This window comes from Crotalus tigris, unplaced genomic scaffold (genome assembly GCF_016545835.1).
Source record: "Crotalus tigris isolate CLP2741 ecotype Arizona unplaced genomic scaffold, ASM1654583v1 scf7180000019427.664434, whole genome shotgun sequence".
In the NCBI taxonomy this organism is placed as follows: domain Eukaryota; kingdom Metazoa; phylum Chordata; class Lepidosauria; order Squamata; family Viperidae; genus Crotalus; species Crotalus tigris.
In genome coordinates, this window is record NW_024097534.1 from 461847 (window position 1) to 481295 (window position 19449).

The 19449-nt window shown below is 43.5% G+C and overlaps 1 protein-coding gene across 1 annotated transcript; it reads left to right on the forward strand.

Annotated features, from left to right (window-relative positions):
• The first annotated feature begins 265 nt into the window (after positions 1-265).
• FAM199X (family with sequence similarity 199, X-linked) lies at positions 266-9786 on the forward strand. The gene is made up of 7 exons (XM_039362352.1): positions 266-618; positions 2225-2444; positions 3050-3199; positions 3715-3876; positions 4908-5168; positions 5922-8682; positions 8801-9786. The coding sequence occupies exons 1-6, from the start codon at positions 428-430 to the stop codon at positions 6090-6092; spliced, it is 1155 nt and encodes a 384-aa protein (XP_039218286.1). The 5' UTR covers positions 266-427; the 3' UTR covers positions 6093-8682; positions 8801-9786.
• Positions 9787-19449: the final 9663 nt, after the last annotated feature.

Here is a 19449-nt window from a genome sequence, read left to right on the forward strand (position 1 = left end):
GAGCTGGCTTGTTTCCTTGCAGACCTTTTGTGACCTGACTAGGTAACCTCATCAGTGCTACAAGCCAGGGAATTCTGCTCTTATTTTTACCTATCCTATTTTTACCTGCTCTTCTTTTTACCTATCCGTGGCTGCCCTATCAGCGTTGGAGAGTAATAAAGAGGAACCTCCGCCTTCCCACCCTCCCCTGCAGGGGGCGCTGCAGAGCGGAAAGAGGCCCTCCTTGCGCGAGAGCGCTCTCCCCGCTCTCCCGGCCAGCGGAAGTCAGCCAAGGCCACTTCCGGTAGCCGGCCTGTGGCGGATCCCGCCTTGGCCGCCGCGTCCCCGCAGGCGCCTCTTTCTCGGCCGCCGCCGCCGCCGCGGCGCCTCGCCTGATGGCGGCCGGCTGAGGGCGGTCAGGCCCGGCTCGGCCTTCCCTCGGCTCGCTATGGCCGGCGAGGAGCCGCAGAAGTTCCTGGCGCCCGACGAGCCCGGCGCCATCCTCTCGCCGCTGCCGCCGCCCCGCCACCCGCCCGGCCTGGGCGACGAGGGCCCGGCCTGCCTGGACGTCAGCGACTTCGGCTGCCACCTCTCCTCCTGCCACCGCACCGACCCGCTGCGCCGCCTGCACGCCCACAGGCGAGGCCCGGGGCGGGGGGAATAGGCTCTCCGGTTGGCCTACCTCGCGGGGCTGTTGGGAGGAGGCGAGCCGGGTGGCTTCTTAGGCAGCCTCGGGGGGGCCTGGTGGGCCCCCCCCATGCAGGAGAAGGGCGGGCGCGAGGGGGGCCGAGCTCGGAGAAGGGGTGGGAGGAGGTGGAGGAGGGTCGGGGTGGCTCCACGGCGGAGCGATTCTAAGGTGAGGTTAAAAGCTTTGAAGGTAGGAAGGAGCCCCTCAAAAGGAGGGCATCTTTCCTCCATCATGGGGAGGGACAGGGAGAGGGTGGGCTGAGCGTGGTTGTCTTAGCAGGGTGTTCTTGAGGGAAAAAGGTTGGGCAGGTGGCGGAATCACCGAGTTGGAAGGGACCTTGGAGGTCTTCTAGTCCAACCCCTGGCTGAGGAATTCTGGGAGTTAAAGTCCACAAGTCCTAAAAGGGCCAAGTTTGAAGACCCCTGCCCTATACTATTTCAATCAATCAATCAGTTAATCAGAGCTGGAAGGGATCTTGGAAGTCATCTAGTCCAACCCCCTGCTGAGGCAGGAAACCCTATCCCAGTGGTTCTCAACCTTTTTAATGCCGCGACCCCCCCCAACCGGTCGTAAGTCGAGGACTACTCAACTGCTGCAGCACCGTTTGCAGAATGGGATTTTTGGCGGGCTCAGCAGGGCAGAGACAGCCTGGACAATTCCTATTGGCTTTTGAAAGCCAATAGAAGTAGACTCTATTCAAGAGAGTCTATTCTATTGGCTTTCAAAAGCCAATAGAATAAAAGGGAGGAGCACAGCTAAGGAAAAGGGGGGGAAAATGGTGGACTGCGTTGTTTGGTGACCCGCGTGAAATGGTCGTTCGACCCCAAATGGGGTCCCGACCCACAGGTTGAGAACCACTGCCCTACACCATTTCAGACAAATGGCTGTCCGGTCTCTTCTTAAAAACTTCCAGTGTTGGAGCATTCACCATTTCTGGAGGCAGGTGGTTCCACTGGTGAATTGTTCTCACTGTCAGGAAGTTTCTCCTTAGTTCTAAGTTGCTTCTCTCCTTGATCAATTTCCATCCGTTGCTTCTCGTCCTGCCTTCAGGTGCTTTGGAGAATAGCTTGACTCCCTCTTCTTTGGGACAGCCCCTGAGATATTGGAACACTGCTATTGTGTCCCCCCTTGTCCTTCTCTTCATTAAAGTAGAGATACCCAATTCCAACAACCGTCCTTGTCTCTCGTTAAAAAGGCTTGTGAAATTCCTTTGAAAGGATGGTGGGATTTCAAGTGATACTGATTGATTGATTTCCATCAATCTAAAGAACTCCAGACAACTCTGGGCATTGCAGAGACCCCTTCTCTCTCGCCTTTGGGGCCATTTGCAGACTCCTTCATGTTTTGTATGTATAACTTGATTGTTGCTTCTTAGCATCAGAGATAGTCAGGGAAAGCCTTTTGCCCTTTCACAGGACGGTGAAAGCCAATGCAGAAAAATTGTAGTTTTTTTTTTTTTTTACTGATTTTTACCTTTGGGAATTCTCTGAATCGCTACCTTGGCAGTTATTTTTGTAACTGCAAAACCAACATTTATGCTGCTTTCCTCTTTTTCAGGTGGAATTTAACGTCTTGTGGCACAAGCGTAGCCAGCTCCGAATGTAGCGAGGAGCTCTTCTCTTCAGTTTCTGTGGGCGACCAGGATGACTGTTTCTCTCTCTTGGATGACCAGGAGTTGACCTCTTTCGACCTGTTCCCTGAGGGGAGTGTCTGCAGTGATGTCTCTTCCTCCATTAGCACATACTGGGACTGGTCAGATAGTGAATTTGAATGGCAGGTAAAAAGAAAAAAAAAAGAGTTTGCAGTGGTTTGGGTGAAGGAGGTAAACTGCTGTCCATGCATTTAGAACCTGCAGGAGTTATTAGCCCTCAAAATGTTAGACCATAGTTTCTTCCTTCCCATCCATTGTTTCTTGTCTTGCCCTCTGGTCCTTTGGAAAATAGTTTGATACCCTCTTCTTTGGGGCAGCCCCATAGATATTGGAAGATTGCCATCATGTCTCTCCTAGACCTTTTTCTCTTAACATGCCCAATTCCTGTAACTGTTCTTCATATGTGCTTGTCGCTCCTTACAAAGAATTGTGAAAGTCCTTTGAAAAAATGGTGGGATCACGTTTCTCAACCTCAGCCACTTTAAGATGTGTGGACTTCAATTTCCAGCTGTGCGGACTGGGGAATCCTGGGAGTTGAAGTTTTAAAGTTGCTGAGCTTGAGAAACACGGTCTTAGACGTGGTTATTAAAAAATAAACACTGCTTCTGCAGCAGAATGTCTTTCACGCTGCTATATTTAGGCTTGAGCGTAGATTTAATTTAGGTAGCAAGTGTGAATGCTAATGCGTATGCATTGTTAAGTGCGGTACTCCGATTCTGTTTTATTGTCAGCTCCCTGGCAGTGACATTGCAAGTGGGAGTGAGGTGCTGTCTGACATAATTCCCAGCATCCCAAGCTCCCCTTGCCTGCTTCCGAAAAAGAAGAACAAACACCGGAATCTCGATGAACTTCCCTGGAGTGCGATGACCAACGATGAGCAGGTAAATCCTTGGCAGTTTGGAGGACTGGTGAGTCTGTTCCAAAATACGGTCCTGGACTTGGGCCTGGGAGCGTGGGGTGTACCAAGGAGCCAGATCAAATCATAAAGACAGAAGAGTGTTTCTTATGGTAAGTTATGCTATCAGGAGAGTTAATTAGACTAGCTAATTAGTAAATTAGACCCAAATCTGAAGGAATGACTTAGGAGCACAGTTTGGAACCAGAATTTTTGTTGCGAAGCAAGGCAGTTATAAAGTCACACCCGATATATTCTTTCTTGCTGCAGCTGTTCAACAAATCACTGCCGTCGTTAACCAAATCAGGCAGTCATTAAAAGAATCTGTCTTCTCCCATTGACTTTGCTTGTCGGAAGCCAACAGGGAATCGCATTCTCATGACTCTTGAGATGCTGCAACCATCGTAAACACGTACTAGTCGCCAAGCGCTCTTTTGGCTTCTGTAAGTGATTGCTTTCAGCAACATCAGTCATGTTAATATTTGTGGGTTTTGTTCCCAGGTGGAATATATTGAATATCTGAGTCGGAAAGTCAGCATGGAAATGGGTCTTCGAGAGCAGCTTGACATTATTAAAATTATTGATCCGATGGCTCAGATTTCGCCCACAGACAATGAATTTATTATCGAACTGAACTGTCTCACGGATGAAAAGCTGAAACAGGTATGTGAAAGGGTTTCCTGCCTGAGCAGGGGGTTGGACTAGATGACCTCCAAGGTCCCTTCCAACTTTATTATGGATCATCACACAGTCAGCCAGATGTTCAGACTGGATTTGGCATTTTGTCTACCTATCGAGTCCTTACCCAGGACCTGGGATAGGCAGATGTGGGTGTTTGATGGTATTACAGATACCGTCGCAGGATGGAAGCAGTTCCTAATAAGGCCGCCTTTTGCAATTGACTAATAGCCAATTTGTCAATGCCGATGGTGTTCAAGTGGTGCTCCAGTTGTTTTGGGATTGCACCCAAGGAGCCTATGACTATTGGTACTACCCTTGCTTGCTTTTGCCACAGTCTTTCTATTTCTATTTGTAGGTCTTTGTATTTTGTTATCTGCTCCAGTTCTTTCTCTTCTATTCTGCTATCTCCAGGCACTGCCACGTCCACTATCCAGACTTTTTTGTCTTTCTTATCGACAATTGTTAAGTCTGGGGTGTTATGTTGCAGGTGCTTGTCTGTTTGAATTCTGAAGTCCCAGAGCAGTTTAAGTTTATCATTTTCTATGACTTTCTCTCTTTTATGATCCCACCAGTTTTTGCTTACAGGCAAATGATATTTTTTGCAGATCTTCCAATGCACCATTGTTGCTACTTTGTCATGCCGCTGCTTGTAGTCAGTCTGTGCAATCTTCTTGCAACAGCTTACCAGGTGGTCCACTGTTTCTTCAGCTTCTTTGCGTAGGCGGCACTTATTATTATTATTATTATTATTATTATTATTATTATTATTATTATTATTATTATTATGATCTCCAAGCTTGGCTACTTCACAACTTGTGGACTTCAAATCCCAGAATTCCTCAGCCAGTCACGACTGAATCCGGAGAGTTGAAGTCCAGAAGCAGTGAGGTTGCCCAGGTTGAAGACCCCTGCCTCAGAAGAAAGCTCTGCATAAAATTCATTGCTGCGCTGTCTTTTTTTGGGGGGGGGGTCCCAGTTCCTAACCCCCTGGCCCTTTCTTCCCCTACCTCTAGGTCCGAAATTACATCAGGGAGCACGGCCCTCGGCAGCGGTCAGCCAGGGAGACCTGGAAGCGGAGCAGCTACAGCGGGGGCAGCGCCAGCGGTGTGAGCGGCGTGAGCGGCAGCAGCAGCAGCGCAAGCATGGTCAGCTCGGCCAGCAGCAGCAGTTCAAGCATTGGGAACTCGGGTTCGAATTCCAGCGCCAACCTCAGTCGGGCTCACAGTGAGAATAACTTATCGACGAGTGCTGCAGAACGTATCCGGGATTCAAAAGTAAAACATATGCATGGGTGTGTGTGTGTGTGTGTGTATGGGTGTGTGTGTGTGTGTGTATACAGGTAGTTCCCGACTTACAACACTTCATTAATGACTGTTCAAAGTTACAACGGTAGTGAAAAAGGAGACAGTGGGGAAGGGCGACTCACTTGACAGCCTGGTTTATTTATTTATTTATTTATGAGACTTGTATACCGCTTTAAGTGCAAGCACTCTCTAAGCGGTGTACACCAATAAGCAATGTATATATATATATATATTTACATTGCCCCCAACAATCTGGGTCCTCATTTTACCTACCCCGGAAGGATGGAAGGCTGAGTCAACCTTGAGCCGGTGAGATTTGAACCGCTGACCTGCTGAACACAGTCAGCTAAAGTGGCCTGCAGTACTGCACTCTAACTGCTGCGCCACCTCGGCTCAGTTACTAAATTATCAACTGCACTAATTTCCTTATCAGCTGTGCCAAGGAAGGTCGTAAGGTCAAAACTCACTTAACAAATATCTCACTTAACAACTGAAATTGGGCTCAATTGTGGTTGTGAGTCAAGGACTACCTGTATATGTGTGTGTGTGTAGATAGATAGATAGATAGACAGACAGAGAGAGAGAGATTGGTGCATCAGAATTTCATTTTTGTAACATGTGCCAGTGTGTTTGCAAAAAAAAAAAAAAAATGACAATAAAGATTATCTGCCTTAAAGTGGAAAAATTGAGTTTGGCTTTTTTCCCCCCCTCCTGTTGTGACAGAAACGCTCCAAGCAGCGGAAACTTCAGCAAAAGGCTTTGCGGAAGAGGCAGCTGAAAGAGCAGCGCCAGGCGCGGAAGGAAAGGCTGAGCGGCTTGTTCCTGAACGAAGAGGTCTTGGCGCTAAAAGTGACCGAGGAGGACCACGAGGGAGACGTGGATGTTTTGATGTGAGATAGGAATGTAGTGATCAGTGTTCTTTCTAAGCCTTAAGCTTCACGCTATTGTTTACATACACTTGTACCAAAACGTGGATTGAATCAGGACTAGCTGTCCTCTTTCCCCTCCTCCTCCTTATGTCACTTACCTGTGATTGTCTAGTTTTGGTTATTTGGTTTTTCTTTTCTTTTTTGCAAAATTGTAGGAAATCAGGAAGATGTTCTTTAAAAAGGATGGAGTATTTTGTTTTCAGAGCAACCCACTGGTTAAAAACAAAACAAAAGAAAACTGCATTTCTGTCTTTCATTCCATTCAAATTATGGAAAGAAAACCCTTGGATTTAAATTTGAAAGTATTTTTCTTCTGTCTTCCTGCTACGTAAGTCTTAACGGTTAAAAGAAAGGAATATAGTCTGTGAAAACAATAATATGCTTTGTCAGGACTTTTTCTTCTTTGCCACTGCAGTTGTAGGCTAAACTTTATTCCTTAGGTTTCTTGAAATTGCCGCTGTAATTTCACTTAACGTGGGGTTTCAGAACCGTACGACAGGGCTGTTCTGGTGATCCAGTTGGTGGTTTTAAATCTGTGTTTTTCTCTCTGTTTTCCACAAAGCAAGAGAGTATATTTTGGATTAGTCGTAATAATGCTTTACTTGTAGATCTTGGTAAGGCAGGCGTTTTATGGTGGCCTGGAGTTTGGTATCAAGCAGTGGAGAAGAAATAAGAAATGCTTATTGACAAATACATATTTCTTTTTCCCCAATGCATGTATTTCTTCTTCTGTTCCAAATCCCCATAGTGTCGTGCCTTAAAATTAATTTGCTTTTTTTCTGTTGCTTAATATGGAAATTTAGAGGACGGGGAGCAAAACGGCAAGAATAAAGACGATCAAAGCACCCCAAAGTTCTTCAAAGCATAATTAGCTCATCCTGCTTTTTTCTTGAAGAACCCCAAGCGAACTCGCTCTTGTACATAAAAAGAGAATTTTTTTATATTGAAAAACCAGATGTTACAGATTCAGCTGGAGGGCTGCATTGCTCTTTAGTTAATATCGATAGCTAATGTTGAAGAAGTGCCATGGGATGAAGCAGCTGTTTAGGCCAAGGTGTTTGAAAGAGTATTGCAATAGTCTATGATGTGGCCTCAAAGTAATTTAAGCTTCCATTATTTGTGCAGAAGGACTGATGAGATTTCCTTCTCTGTTCCTAATACTTTGATTTTAGATGCACAAGCTTCAGAGCTGAGCTGTGCATTGCTTACTTTTGGACAGAAACACTTTTTTCTGTTTTAATACTAACCATTTTGTGCTCTCATCTGATTTAAAATCTGAATGTTGAGTAGAACAAAACGGTAGCTTGCGTGTAGTTTACTCTTTCTACCATTTTCAGATAATCTAAGAAAAAGGTTTGCATGAAGCAGTAATCTTTGATGACTAGAGCAGAATGTGAAGTTTTTCAGTCCCCCCCCCCTTGTAGTTTACACAGGGGAAGTATTTAAACTGTATTTCAACATTCTATCTGATCCATATTAATGTAGTGTACACAGTACTTGGTAGATGTCGAATATTTATAGATGTTTGAAAGCTCGCTAGATTATTTCTACAAGCCAAATTCTTCTTTGTTTCAATTTTTAATCCTGGATTATAGTTTTGGCACATAGTTACATTTATTATGATCATCAATTTTGCTCAAGAACAGGAAAATTATTCTAAAGTACTGTAGCCAAATCATACTCTGTGAGTACTAAGGCAGATTAAAATGTGGTAGCCCAATACTCGGTGTTGTAACAAACTTTGAAGAAGTATGATCCCTCTTCATATTCTAGTCCTTAATTTCTGTAATTGCCCAAAAGTTTCCAATTGCTTTAATCCTGCCCCCCCAGCTAATTTTTCACCTGTGTGTATGTGTGTTAAAATAATGATTGTTTACAGTGTCTCATGTGTTGGTTCCTGGTTAACAACGGCTAAGATAGTTTTAAAAATTCAAAACGCTTTTGACTTAAGCTGTGGTGTAAAACCACATGTTTTGGGGTTTTTTTAACGACTTCTTTTTTTTTTACAAATTTAAAAGCAATGTTGGAATATAGAAAGGAACTATTTTGTAGCCCGTTGCCTGTGTTCTATTTATTGTAAGCTGTTTACAAGCTGCATAAATATTTAATAAAATAACAAGGAATTGAGAGAACAAGTAATCTGCTTCTCTTACAAAGCTTAGGAGGAGCATTGAAAACCTGATTTTTTTTTTTAAAATTGCTATTCTGTTAGCTTGAATGTAACTATGAAAACCTGTTTACATTTTGTGTCTGTCTGTGTGTTCTGCTTCCTCACCCACTACAGATGTTCCAGTAAGCCAAGTATTTGACTTTAAACAAAGGAGAAAAGCTTGTGTGTAAAAAAAAAAAAAAAAAGATTGCCTAGAATGCTTTGGTAGTTCTAACCACTGAGATATTTTCTTGATCTAGAGTAAAGACTTTACTCCTTTCCATTTTGTTTGTTTTATTTTTCTACGTGGCGTTGAAATAAAAGAGTTTCTAGAGAGAAATTATCTACATCAAATTGTATATATGCGACTGTAAAAAGTCCTTTTCAAGGCTCCTGTATCATAGTTGTAGAGAATCTTATAGAACAGTTTTTCTCAACCTTGACAATTTTAAGGCATGTGGACTTCAACTCCCAGAATTCCACAATTCTGGGAGTTGAAGTCCACATGCCTTAAAATTGTCAAGGTTGAGAAACACTGTTATAGAACATTAGCCAAATGTCTTAATTCTAAAAGAAAACCCTAATAGGTTTGTCATCTATCTCTTCTTGACTTATTCCCACCTTATCCCTCTGGTTCACTTTAGCAATAGTTAACTCATCCATCCTTTTGAAGGTTAATAACACTTTGTTGGTGGGTCCATCAGATCATGGTTTATCCTGGCATTCTCCGTTCATTTGGTACATTGGTTTAGGATTCAACTGCTGTAGGGAATGAGATTGAGGTGGTTACCCTTCTTCCCTCTGGGGTCAAATGTTTGTGTACTTTCTTGAGGTCTTTGTGGGAAATTTTAGGTAATATGGCAACTTGACTAATCAATTCAAAAGTCATTATTACATCAGGTTGAGCTCACGAGCCTCTTACTTAAGTGTGGGCATGTGTAAAGGCAGAGTGCAGTGCATGCGGCCTCATATGTGCTTTTTATAATCTGGTTGAGAGATAATAGTGTGTAATAATGGGTGAAAACAAATGTGAGCTTCATAACCAAAGCAAAGAGACAAATTTTTAACTTTGGCGAGGATGCTTGAAATGGAGATCTATATCTATCTATCTATCTATCTATCTATCTATCTATCTATCTATCTATCTATCTATCTATCTATCTATCTATCTATCTACCTACCTACCTACCTACCTACCTACCTACCTACCTACCTACCTACCTACCTACCTACCTACCTACCTGAACTGTTTCCTAATTTTCTGCCACAATGTATATTGAAACAGACTTGTATATACAATTTTTCATTGTACATTCTGTATCTACTTACTGTAGTGTTTGTAGAATCCATTCCTGTTTTGTCCTTGATGTTGCAAAAATTTAACTGCTAAGTATAAATATTGGGCATCGTGATTTGCTCCCTCCCCCCTTAGCTCTGAATTGTATTTAAAAATGGTCACATAAAAATAATAGTCTGGGTTGGCATTAAAGACAAGATATGCTGATGCAAACGTAACATGTGCCGTGTCGTATCTGGAAAGCTGTAATTGGGAATTTTACCTAATATTTGGGAGATCTAGAACATGTTTTTGGGTCTCCCTCCCCCCTTCTCTTTAAGTTAAATCTATTCTAGGTTTTCTTCAATAGCTGGTGTGTGGTTCCACATCAGAAGGGTAAGACATCAAATTGCTTTTAATTGTTTTATCCTAAAGGAATTCCAGAGGCTGTCAAAAAGAGGGATGTACAGTTGGTCCTCGACTTAACGGCTATTGTTGCTAAGTGAGACTTTTGTTAAGTGAGTTTTGCCCCATTTTATGACTTTTCTTATCCCAGTTGTTAAGTGAATCACTGCAGTTGATCAGTTAGTAACCCGGTTGTTGTGAATCTGGCATCCCCATTGATTTTGCCCGCCAAAAGGCTGCGAAAGGGGATCACGCGACCTTGGGAGTCAGCAACGGTCGTAAGTGTGAAGCAGTTGCCAAGCATCTGAAATTTGATCCCACAAGCACGCAAAAGTCCTAAGTGTGAAAAACGGTCCTCTCTTTTTTCAGTGCCATTGCAACTTTGAACAGTCACTAAATGAACAGTTGTAAGTCCAGGGCAACCCCGATATACATCCCTGATGTAAGGTAGAACCTTGCAGACTTTGAAGTCTAAAACGGAGGCTGTGGTGCAGGAAAACACGGCCGTGATGGGCACATTCTACTGAAGGCAGATGTGTTTGCAGCTGCAAAAGGTAGGATTTTGGAACTTTACCCCTAGGGCAGGGGTAGGCAACCTTGGCTCTTTTATGGCTCGTGGACTTCAACTCCCAGAATTCCTGAGCCAGCCATGCTGAGGGGAAAGGAAGAGGTTTCCAAGCTGAGCCATGCTGGCTCATGAATTCTGGGAGTTGAAGTCCACGAGTCATAAAAGAGCCACGGTTGCCTACCTCTGCCTTAGGGAAAGTAGTCCCAGGTTCACATTCAGAAAAGCCATCCTGTGTATAAGAACAAGCCTGGGAAATTTCTTTAAGGGGAGGGGTTTTTACCTGGCTGAAGCCATTTTATTGATGATTTGGAAGTGAGGGTTTGAATCAATGAGTAAACTACAGGGAATAATGTTCACTTGGACACTGTCTGAACTGGAATGAAATATCCTTGGAAGAAGATGACCTCTTCTCAACCCGAGGGCTCGCTCTGACCTGTGGCAACATCTTGTCTTTCTGATCCCAGACTTAAAAGAGATGGCAGGTCATATCACCTTGACCACCTGTACCAAAGCTGATTACGAAGAAGCGCGTCTTGCCTGTCGCTACGTTCTTGAAAGACAAATGGCTCTTTTTGCCACTTATTTCCTTGGCATTGTGTACTAAGCAACCCTTTTTAGTAGAGAAAACAGTGTCTTGCTTGGATAGTATAAAAGGGCCAGCCAATCAAGAGTTGCTGGGTAGAATTACGATAGTGGTAAATCACTCTCCGATTACTTTGCTTGAAGCTGTTGATCGCTCCCACAAGAGGGAGCAATGTTTTCATACTTTTCTGCCTTTTGAAACACCCCAAAGTAGCAGACGAACTTCTTTCAACCAGCAATATTTTTACACCCTAAACATAAAGCATTATTTATGTGTCAGCCTAGGAGTCCACCTATATTCCAAAGCACCAGAAGGCAGTTAAGAAGCAATGGATGGAAGCTAATCAAGGAGAGAAGCAACCTAGAACTAAGGAGGAATTTCCTGACAATGAGAACAATTAACCAGTGGAACAACTTCAGAAGTTGTGGGTGCTCCATCGCTGGAGGTTTTTAAGAAAAGATTGGACAGCCATTTCTTCAGAATGGTATAGGATCTCCTGCTTGTGCAGTGGGTTGGACTAGATGACCTCCAAGGTCCCTTCCAATTCTGTTATTTTGTTATGTGTTCAATCTATATCTTGCCTTTCCTTGATTATGCGATCACTTTATTCTGCGTGGGTGGTGCTCTTAAGATGCATGGAAAAAATAGCTGATTGTTTTATGGAATCCCTAACGATTTTTTTTTTACCAATTAAGCAGGTAAATTGTTTTGTGCAGAATTAGAAATTGCCTTAGATAAAATTGGCTCTTCCAATACAGGATAATCCCTCCCTGTGGGTCTTCAAGTTCTAGGTCAGGGGTGTCAAACTGCCAGCCCGCGGGCCGGGTGCATCATAGTGAAACCGTGCCCACCCCATTGCTGGGCAAAAAAGTCGTGATACGTCGCGACATGTCACGTGACGTTGCGAGTTCAACACCCCTGTTCTAGGTAGAGAGAGATTTTTCCCATTATGTGCCAACTGACCTTTTGATAGCTTTGGAATCAGGTCACCAAGACTTGTTCCCTTAAGTTGGGAGAAACTCATGTTTCATCTTATATCCTTAATCTTTATAGGCGTTTGCACCCTTGCTCAGTTTTTGCTAAATACATCTCTGTCTGATGAATTGAAAGCAAAGCCCAGAATCAGGAAAGCAGTGGTTTATTACATGTTCTTCAATTTTCACGCTTGGGTGTCACCAGGGTAGATCTGCCAAAACAAGAGATAGGGATGTTTAGACCAGTAGGCAGAATAGTCAGTCCTCCTGCCTTAAAATAAATGTATCTATTGACTGATAAAAAGTATTTGCAGACTGATAAAACAAGTAATTACCGAGCTGAACACGTTCTAAGGGCCTGTATTAAAATTCAGAGAGATCTCCCATCTGCTTGCAGATTACCATTAATGCCATTCATATAAAGCTCAATTTCATTTCTATATTTGTTGAACAAGCCATCGGATATACAAAGTGCCAAATATATATATGAGCAGGTCATCACCTGAGCTTAATTGCACACAAATTTCCGTCAGGCAGTGACACTTAAGACAGCCAGAAACTGTCTAAGAGTTAGTATAAATGCATTAGCCTATAAACCGTGCATCTGTTATATCGGAAGAAGTGGATTGTCCCTGATAGAGCTTAGTGACATTGATTTTTTATTAATCATTTTACTTAATGACTCATCTGTAATCACAGTGCAGTGAAAACATTGTGTTTGCCTACCCAGGCGTCAAGTCACTTTGCATTTGTTTGAAGAATCATGCTGCCAGTGTTGGATAGCAAATTTACTTCAAGTCTACAAATGAAGGAACAAGCTAGTCCTTGACTTAACAACAGTTCATTTCGCGACTGTTCAAAGTTACAACGGCACTGAAAAATGTGACTTATTACATGGCCGTGGCTGCACCCCCATGGTCACGTGGTCAAAATTTCAAAGACTTGGAAACTGGTTCACATTTATGACGTTGCTGTGTCCCGGGGTCAAGGGATTCCCTTTTGCAACTCTGACAAGCAAAGTCAGATTCATTTAGCAACTGTGGCAAGAAAAATCATAAAATGGAGCAAAACTCACTTAGCAAATGTTTTCACGTAGCAGCATAAATTTCGCGCTCCGTTGTGGTTGTAACTCAAGGACTACGTCTATGACGGTGGTTCTCAACCTTTTTAATGCTGCGACCCCCAACCGGTCGTAAGTCAAGGACTACTCAACCGGTCATAAGTCAAGGACTACTCAACTGGTGCAGCACCGTTTGCAGAATGGGACTTTTGGCGGGCTCAGCAGGGCAGAGACAGCCTGGACAATTCCCATTGGCTTTTGAAAGCCAATAGAATTAGACTCTATTCAAGAGAGTCTATTCTATTGGCTTTCAAAAGCCAATAGAATAAAAGGGAGTAGCACAGCTAAGGAAAAGGGGGAAAAAATGGCGGACTGCGTTGTTTGGCGACCCCCGTGAAATGGTCGTTCGACCCCAAATGGGGTCCCGACCCACGGGTTGAGAACCACTGGTCTATGAAAACAGATCCAAGAGAAGTTTTTTTTTTTAATTTTAGCTCTTCTCTCTAGAATAATCTTATAGGGAACAGTTTAAAAATCACCCCTAAATGGCTTTCACCACAACTCTTAAGACAACTGCTTAATCGTTTTCCCAAGAATTAATTTTTAGGACATCAGTCTCCTTTTTCCCCCCAGAGAAACAGAATCTTTGGAACCTGTGAAAACATCTTTATGGTTTCCCCTCTCTTCCCCCTTTTGTCCCCTCTTTCCTCCCATTAGTGCTTGTCAAGATGGCTGCTGATCCCCAAAGATAAATCTCTTTAACAATTCAAAATAATGTACAACTTCGCTGTTGCTAGGAGCAACATAGATGTGGCGGATATGATTGAAGCCATTTGGAGGACGATTTGAGAAATTCTTCCAAGTAGTTGGATATTAATGCTGTTGGTTTCCTCTCTCTTCCCTCTCTCCTTTTTTTTGGCTTGACATGAGTTCAGCTTCACCCCAAGAGGTGAAAGGCAAAAAGATTTAAGGTTTATGTTTGCTTTCCCTTAAATGGGAGGTTTTCTAGGAGATGGGAACTGACAAATCCATCGAGGTGGTTCATTTAACTTAGACGTAGTCCTAATAAACGAAAGCCATTCTGATATACATCAGCATGGTTCCTTGGAATAAAAAGTACAGTATTCATCACATTTAATGGCCTCCATAGAGTTCATAAACACGATGAGAAGAGGATACAGGTAATCCTCGACTTAATGGCCAGAAACCAAGTCTCATATTTCTGTTGCTGTTAAATGAATTTCGCCCCATTTTATGACCTTTCTCGCCACCCTTGCCAACTTAATTACTGCAGTTGTTAAGCTAGTAACGCAGTTGTTAAGTGAACCTGGCTTCTCCATTTGACTCCAGGACCCTGCAACGGTCACAAATATAATAATAATAACAACAGCAATAATAATAATAAAGTTGTAAGGGAGCTTGGAGGTCATCTAGTCCAACTCCCTGCCATTTTGGACAAATGGCTGTCCAGTCTCTTCTTAAAAACTTCCAGTGCTGGAGCATTCACCGCTTCTGGAGGCAGGTTGTTCCACTGGTTAATTGTTCTAACTGTCAGGAAATTTCTCCTTAGTTCTAGGTTGCTTCTGTCCTTGATTAGTTTCCATCCATTGCTTCTTCTCCTGCCTTCAGGCGCTTTGGAGAACAGCCTGACTGCCTCTTCTTTGGGGCAGCCCCTGAGATACTGGAAGACTGCTATCATGTCCCGCTTCGTCCTTTTCTTCATTAAACTAGACATACCCAATTCCAGCCACTGTTCCTTATATGTTTTAGCCTCCAGTCCCCTAATCATCGTTGATGCTCTTCTCTGCACTCTTTCTAGAGTCTCAACATCTTTTTTACATCGTGGTGACCAAAACTGGATGCAGTATTCCAGGTGTGGCCTTACCAAGGCCTTGTAAAGTGGTATTAATATGAGTGGTATTAATATGAGTCAGTTGCCCCGATTTTCCCCGTTGACTTTGTCAGTCGCAAAATGGGATCACGTGAACCCGGGACACTGCAACTGTCCTGAATGTGAGTCGGCAAGTCTCTGAATTTTGATCATGCAACTATCGGGATACGGCAACGATTGTGGGAAAACTGGTTCACACTTTGAACGGTCACTAAACAAACCGTTGTAAGTTGAGGTCTGTCTCCTGTAGTTAAAGTAACTTAGATCTAGTGGTCATCTGGATGTCATTGCTTAGGTAACATGGGTGGCTGGAATGGAGGTACAGTCAAAATTGGGTTCCAACCTCTGATGGGAGTTTGTTACGTCTGAATGGGTCACTGGAGAGGAATTTTTTTTGGGTGGGGGGAGGAAAGATCTTGTGACATTTTAAAGACTAACTATTTTATAACGGCGCGAAACTTTATGATGAAACTTCATCCAAAGGACCGAGTGAAGTGGAACTAATCTATGCCGGCTTAATATTTGTTTCTGCTGTGGGAAAACCGGGTCCTGGGGAAATGGAGCATTCTCAGGTTGAGCCTCTTTAATCCATACGGATTTCCTGCGGTGGCTACTTTCCTCTTGCAAGGAATAATTTCTAACTCCTTTGAGGAGACGGAGGCTAATGAAGTTGTATAATTGTCTCAGCGGGGTGGGTTGACCTGGGAAGTGGAAACTGGAAGAAGGCAATGATAATACCCTTCTACGTTGCCACCAAGAAATCTCGGTGGCTGTCTCTTGTGAAAGCACCAGAAATCCAATCTTCATTTTTTTTGTTTTTGTTTTGATCAGGCCATGGTTTAGGAAGCCCACAGTGTAGAATCCACTCCACGTATGCCTGGCTGAGGAATTCTGGGAGCTGAAGTCCACCAGTCCTAAAAGGGCCAAGTTTCTATGGAAACCACGGGTCTGCCGTTTTGGGGTAGCTTATAAGGAGATCCTGGAAAACCACCCCTCAGATGTTTTAATTGGATTTTCTGCATGCTGTAAAAGATTGGACTAGATGAGGTTTCTCAACCTTGGCACGCTTCAGATGTGTGACGTCAGCTCCCAGAATTCCACACTTGTCATAACTGGTGGGTGAATCCTGGGAGTTGAAGTCCACCCATCCTAAAATGGTCACGGTTGAGAAACCGTGTGGATAATCCTTGCGACTCCTTCCAACTCTACAATTCCATGATTCCAGACGAAGCGAAGCATTTCTGGAATTCTGCAATGCCCCTAAGTCACAGCCAATTGAATCAGTGACTTTAATAAGCTACAAAGCTTTAGTTAGCACGAGTACTTAGAACATCAGTGCATCTCTCTCTCTCTCTCTCTCTCTCTCTCTCTCTCTCTCTCTCTCTCTCTCTCTCTCTCTCTCTCTCTCTTTGATTTAGTCCTTATTTATATATTATTCGCGCGACACGGTTGGTCAACAAATCTTTGTCCTGAAACCATTTTTAGCCTCTCCCTCCTCAGCATATTAACTTTTTATGCACAGTGCAATTTAGGAATGAAATGCATTGGAAGGCTTTGCTTGGGCGAAAATGGAACTCGGGCTCCATAATATGCTGCATGAAAGCAAAATTTTCAGCCACAATCCTTGAACTACCACTTTTCTAGCCAAGCTAATTTGCTTTTGTTCCTTGCAAAACAGGCTTGAAAGGACCAAGCCGAAGAGTTGGCATTTGCTGTAAGTAATTTAAATTGAACTCTATTAGTATTGACGGATTTATTCCGTTTAGAATCAATAATAGCTGGCTTTAAAGCAAAGCCCTATCAATTTGGGTTCAACAGCTCTTTGTATCCTCTGGCCTACGCCCCCTCCTGAATTTTAGCAATTTGTTTGTTTTTTTTCAGGGGGGGGGGAGACATGGGACTACGTTTCATTAAATTGACTGCGATGAAAGTCTCTCATCTTTTCAACGAAAAACAACGACTGGAGTTTAAAACAGATCATACAACTCATTTTGCGGCCAGTGGGGGCTTTTTTTGCTTTTCATTCTTCAAACCGTAGTGGTGTGGAGCAACTCGGGGTGGAAATGGAAGAGGCATTCAAAAGAAGTCCTCCAGAAATTCTGGTGTCCCCAAGTTCTGGGTGTTCCATCCCTGGAGGCTTTCAAGAAGAGACTGGACCCCCATTTGTCTGGAACGATGTAGGATGTCCTGCCATGGGCAGGGGGTTGGACTAGAAGACCTCCAAGGTCCCTTCCAGCTCTGATATTCAATGTTCTAAGTTTAAGGATGGGGAAGGAGGGCTTGGGTGTCAAAGGAGAGACGAGGAGTTCCTCCCGAATGTGTCCAAAGTGAAGACATTTTTTTTTTTTTTAAGAATCTGCAGGTCCAAGGAGAGATTGAAAAGACAGGTCGGTCCAAAGAAGAGGCCAAATTCTGATGGCAAAATGTTCACATGTATTTTGCTTAGCTTTTTCTGTGAGCCCAGTCACTTTTTTGGAGGGAAACCAAGAAGAGCTTAAATCCCTCAGGTAGGATTTGAGGAGCACTTTGCAAGGTTCTCCCCAAATCTTCAAACTAAGAATCCAGGTGTATCTAATTCATCTCCGATATGTTTTGGAAGATCTGTCCCCCATACCGATGATTGTGGCTTTTAAATCCAGGGTTATGTCTCATCGCTAAGCGTAAAATATCCTTTAGTAGTTCATTTTTCTAGCCAAGATGCCTTCTCTCTCTCTCTCTCCCCGTCTCTGTCTCTCTGTCTTTCTCTTTCTCTCTCCCTGTCTCTGTCTCTCTCTCTCTCTCTTTTTCTCTCTCTCTTTCTCTGTCTCTCCCTCTCTCTCTTTCTCTCTCCCCGTCTCTCTCTTTCTCTTGTCTTTCTCTCTCCCTATCTCTCTCTCTCTTTTTCTCTCTGTCTTTCTCTTTCTCTCCCTCTCTCTCTTTCTCTCTCTCTCTCTCCCCCCGTCTTTCTCTTTCTTTCTCTGTCTTCCTCCCTCTCTCTCTCTCTCTCTCTCTTTCTCTCTCTGTCTTTCTCTTTCTCTCTCTCTCTCTCTTAAAAAAAACCTACTCCAGCCCTGCACACCCTTTAAACTTTTGTTGTCTTCCAAATAAGCTTGAAGAGCTAATGTAATCTTTTTGTGCGGTGAACGGCTATGAAAACATCAAAGGTTCGGATAACAGGGAGCTTTGCATTTTGCGATGCCTGCCTATTGAATTTCCATTTTTGTGATTCTACTTAAAGAGCAATATTATCACGGCCCATTTCCTTGCCAGCTCCTTCTATATCCCTGCACAATGGGAGGCCGGACCCTTTCAGGCCCAGCAGAATTATCTCCCTGTAAATTATTCCTAACTCCATTACGGAATACTAAACGGCTCGTACCTGAGTCGGAGCGGAAAGATAACACGGCAATCTCTTTGGCGGTTTTTTTTTTCTTTTCTTTTCTCCCCCATCTCCGCCTAGGTGACAAGGTGGGCCCATTGGAGCCGCAGATGATAAAGGAACAGATGCATTAGATCTGCAAAAGTTTACTTTGATTATGTACTAAATGTCCTGGATATGTTTTGTTCCCTCGTCAGTTTGACAGCTCTCCTAACGGATAATGGCTTGCCTTTTTCATGGATGATTGGAGGCTAATTTTTGGTCTAATAAGGGGGCTGGGAGTTGAAAGTGACTTCCAAGGTAGTCTTTGAGTTCCCTTATCCTCCCCCAAAGGGAAATTGTTCGTGAAATTATTCTAAAATTTGTTTAGCTTGTTGCGGTTTATTTCCTTCTCCACCCCACTTAAAGCCTCTCCTCTGCTCGAGTTGGATGCTTTGTGTTCCAGCAGTCTTTGGCACATTTGCAGTTTGGGGAACCATCTTCCTGCATTAAAATGATTGTTTTGAAGAATGAATATTCACAGCCTGATTGGCAGATGGCTTTGTGCAGCTAGCTGGGAGATCACCTTGTCCTTGCCCTTCCCTTCCCCTCCCCTCCCCTCCCCTCTTCTTCCTTCCTTCCTTCCTTCCTTCCTTCCTTCCTTCCTTCCTTCCTTCCTTCCTTCCTTCCTTCCTTCCCCTTCCCCTTCCCCTTCCCCTTCCCCTTCCCCTTCCCCTTCCCCTTCCCCTTCCCTTCTAGAAACACTCTTCTTTTAGCAACTGATACATAGATTGAGAAGTTAAGCAGGGTGAGCTTTCTGGATGAATTTGCTTGGCCAATTCCCAGTTCTTCCAATTCTTACTGGGTTTCCCTTTTCTATATGTTGTTTATTTGTCAGTTTATTCTGACTTCTGTAAAGTCAAAATAATGCTGCCATTTCTTCTCTTCTCCCCCCCAACATTAATCCTGTGATTTTGGTCAGCTCTAAAATGAGTCTGCAGATAAAGGGGTTGTCCGGATCAGCTTCTCTGAAACCAGAAAACTGACATTATTTGGGTTAATTGGGTGTGAAAGTCAAC